The 3,565-nt window shown below is 41.3% G+C and overlaps 1 protein-coding gene across 1 annotated transcript; it reads right to left on the bottom strand.

Annotated features, from left to right (window-relative positions):
* Window positions 1–529: 529 nt before the first annotated feature.
* LOC108468672 (uncharacterized) lies at window positions 530–2,080 on the bottom strand. The gene is made up of 6 exons (XM_017769541.1): window positions 1,960–2,080; window positions 1,822–1,878; window positions 1,391–1,692; window positions 1,197–1,318; window positions 777–1,094; window positions 530–539 (listed from the first exon to the last, which is right to left on the bottom strand). Exons 1-6 carry the CDS (start codon window positions 2,078–2,080, stop codon window positions 530–532), a joined length of 930 nt encoding a protein of 309 aa, XP_017625030.1.
* Between the last annotated feature and the right edge of the window lie 1,485 nt (window positions 2,081–3,565).

The following is a 3,565-nucleotide window of genomic DNA, read 5'->3' as shown; positions in this document are numbered from 1 at the left end:
ACACGGTTTGGCTACACGGTCGTGTGTCATATGAGGATTTCTTAGGGTTCAAGTTAGTGAGTTACACGGCCTGGCACACGGGCGTGTGACACGGCAGTGTGACCCTACTCAGTGAGTTACACAAGTGAAGACACGGGCTAGGGTACGGCCATGTGTCCCTTGTTCGAAAGTTACACTACCTGGGCTATGTCACACGACCGTGTGACCCCTATTTCCAATTTTTGAAACTTTTTCCTAAACTTTCCAAATTGTTTCAAATTAGTCCTGAATTGCTTGTAAGCTATTTCTGGGCCTTAAAGGCACGATTTAGGGACAAAATGTATGATAATGAATGGTTTATAATATATTTAAATCATTGAATGTTATGATGTTTAAATGTTTCTAATTGTACGGTAATGCTCCGTAACCTTTATCTTACGATAGAGACGGGTTAGGGGTGTTACAAAAAAAATTAATTCGCCTCAACGCTTCAGAAATTGCTTCACGATTTTGAGCTTCTAGCAGTGTTTGCCGGGCCAATTTTTACCCTTTATGCAAATCTGTCAAAAATAAATCAAAACTATGAAAATTTATTATAAAATTAATCAAAATTCAATATGTTAATAATTTAAGTACAATTTAATTATTCTATAATTATATTATATTTTTTTGACAAGAATTACTTTGAAACTGCATGAATTTGAGTTAAAAAAGGCATGAAAAAGTCTATATATTTTTGTGTTTCCAAAGCTCCCCGAAACTGGTCAAACAAATCATTAATCCTCAGAAGTGGGTACTTATTCTTGATGGTCAACTTATTCAGCTGGTGATACTCAATGCACAACCTCAAAGTCTCATCCTTCTTCTTCACAAATAGAACTGACATTTCCCATAGCGACATACTCGATTGAATAAAACCCCGATCCAACAACTCCTGCAATTGAAGCTTCAACTCCTTAGGTGCCATATGGTAAGGCGCAATTGGCATTGGAGCCATACCAGGATAGAGCTCAATACCAAACTCAACTTCTCTATTTGGTGGAATACCAGACAACTCCTTAAGAAAAACATCCGAGAAATCATAGACTGCATGAATCTTATCCAACCTTAAGTCCCTATTATGAACATTCAAGACATAGGCTAGATAAGCTTCGCAACCTTTTCAGACTAGCTTCGTGGCCCTGAGCACAAAAAACACATTGGAGAGCAACTCATACCTTTCTTTAACAACAACAATCTCAGAGCCATCAGCACAACATAGAGTCACCAACTTTGCCTCACAGTCGACCTTCACTCGATGCTCGGTCAACCAATCCATCCTAAGGATAACATCAAATCCCTAGAATGGCAACTCCAAAAGATCTACAAGAAACGCTTGTCCTTGAACCATTAGGGGACAATGTCAATAAACCTGATTAACTATTACACTATCACCTAGCGGACTCCTCACAGTAACACCCAACCTAGATGTCTCTACAAAAACCCCCAACTCTCTAGTGACATCTCTCAAAATAAATGATCTCATAGCACTAGAATCTACTAAAGCTAGAAGAGAAAAAGACTGTAGTGTGAATGCAACTACGATGACGTTTATGGCCTCTCTAGTCTGGGGCTTTCTAACTACATATGCTCTAGTTGGACCTCCAGTCTCAACTCGAGCAGCTCCTCTCTGCCCAAACCCTCTACCACTATCACCTTTGTCACGGCCTCTCCCTCAAGCCGGAGCAGGTGTAGTAGCAGTAGGCTGGTCTCTAGCCATAACTACCCCCTTAAGGCAATCTCTAATACAGTGCTCCATGGATCCACAAGAAATACAAGCACCAGTCACCCTCTAACACTCACCAGGATGCCTACAGTTGCAATGCTCGCACAACGGCATCATAACACTTCCCTGATCACCTGTGTTAATCATAACTCTTGCGGTCTGTCTAAACAGACCCTGGCCTATAGCAAGACATCATCTTGACCTCCCAAAATGACCTCTCTTGGCCTTCTGGCCAGATCCACTAGCAGATTCAGATGACCTATTAATGGTCCTAGCAGTAACAGCTTTGGGCTCCTCACCCAAAGTCTCCCCTAAAGGTCGGACCTTCTCAACCATCTCGTCAAATACCTCAATAGACTACGCTACTAAATATAACTTAATATCTCAGTTTAGTCCAAACCTGAACCTCTTACAACGGCTAGCCTATTGAGCCACCAACTCAAACGCATACTAGCTCAGACGCACAAACTCTGCCTTATACTCATCCACAGACAGAGTATCGTGGACCAAATCCATGAACTCACGTCTTACCTCCAGATATTGCTATCGCATGAACTTTATTTGGAAATACTTTATGAAAAAGTCCCAATCCACTCTCTTGGGTGCAGTACCATGCTCGATTGTCACCCACCAGTGATGAGCCTCACCATCTAGCAACAACACAGTGCACCCAAGCTTATCCTTGTTAAAACAGCCCATCCGACCAAGGATACGGGTAACACCCTCCAACCAGTACTTAGCACAACTAGTGTCTCCTCCCGTAACTCCTCGAAACTCCTTACCACTTAGAGTCGCAGACGCTCTAGTGGTAATCTTTGGCGAACAGGAGTAGCATTGGCACTAGCGATACACTGTAGCGCCTCGATCATCTCAAACATCAAATGCCCACTCAATATAGATGAGCATCCTAACATAGTCGCGGTGGTGCATCTCCATACGACAATAGTGGTACATCTTCATGTGGCTACGGTGGTGCCGACAATGAACCGTGACTACCTAGTCCTAGTCGCAGAGGCATAACATAGATCGAATACTAAAGAAAAAAGTAGGGAAAACAAACCATGAGTGAGTAGTAGCAAGTGATCCAAGGCTTAACTAAATATAATTTCCTATAAGGCATTGTGTTATCGACTCCTACCCCAAAAGATAGTTTATTAAACAATGGACATGCAGGGGTAAAACAAACAATTTCAAGCAATATTATCAGGTAGGCTACGCTTCGGGTTACAAAACCTGTGACCTTTAATGTTTAACAAACCTGGCTTTGATACCACCAAATGTGACACCTAAAACTCGACCTGTAACGCCCCGTGCCCGAGACCGTTGCCGGAGTCGAACACGAGGTGTTAACAGACTTATTTCATTGTAAAACACAGTTCATTTTAAAATTTCCAGACAAGCTGGTTAACTGCATCACAGTCACTTTAAAAATCATATCTCGAGTTCCAAAACTCGAAAACTGATTCCGTAAATTTTCCCTAAAACTAGACTCATATATCCATCTACAAATTTTTTTCTAGAATTTTTGGTCGGGCCAATTAGTACAGTTTATTAGTTAAATTCTCCCTGTTACAGGGTTCGACTACTCTGACCTTCATGCATTGCGACTTAGATATCTCCCTGTACAGGGCTTCAATACTTATACCGTTTGTTTCTAAAGAAACTAGACTCGAAAAGGAATCTGTACATATAGGGCATGACTTCTAATTGTATCTGGTTAATTTATAGTGAATTTCCAAAGTCAGAACAGGGGATCTAGAAATCGCTCTGGCCCTGTTTCACGAAAACTTATACATCTCATAAAATACGGCTCATATGATC

This window comes from Gossypium arboreum, chromosome 8, assembly GCF_025698485.1.
Source record: "Gossypium arboreum isolate Shixiya-1 chromosome 8, ASM2569848v2, whole genome shotgun sequence".
Lineage (NCBI taxonomy): Eukaryota > Viridiplantae > Streptophyta > Magnoliopsida > Malvales > Malvaceae > Gossypium > Gossypium arboreum.
Note: the sequence above shows the minus strand (reverse complement) of the source record. Positions and strands in the feature narration are given on the sequence as shown.

Excerpts from the sequence above, each read along its gene's own strand:
- LOC108468672 (XM_017769541.1), bottom strand. The coding sequence starts at position 2,080 with ATGGTTGAGAAGGTCCGACCTTTAGGGGAGACTTTGGGTGAGGAGCCC. Across the intron at positions 1,879-1,959 it reads TGGCCAGAAGGCCAAGAGAG|GTGATCAGGGAAGTGTTATG; the intron begins GTCATTTTGGGA and ends TGATTAACACAG. Across the intron at positions 1,095-1,196 it reads ATTGTTGTTGTTAAAGAAAG|GGACTTAAGGTTGGATAAGA; the intron begins GTATGAGTTGCT and ends TGTTCATAATAG.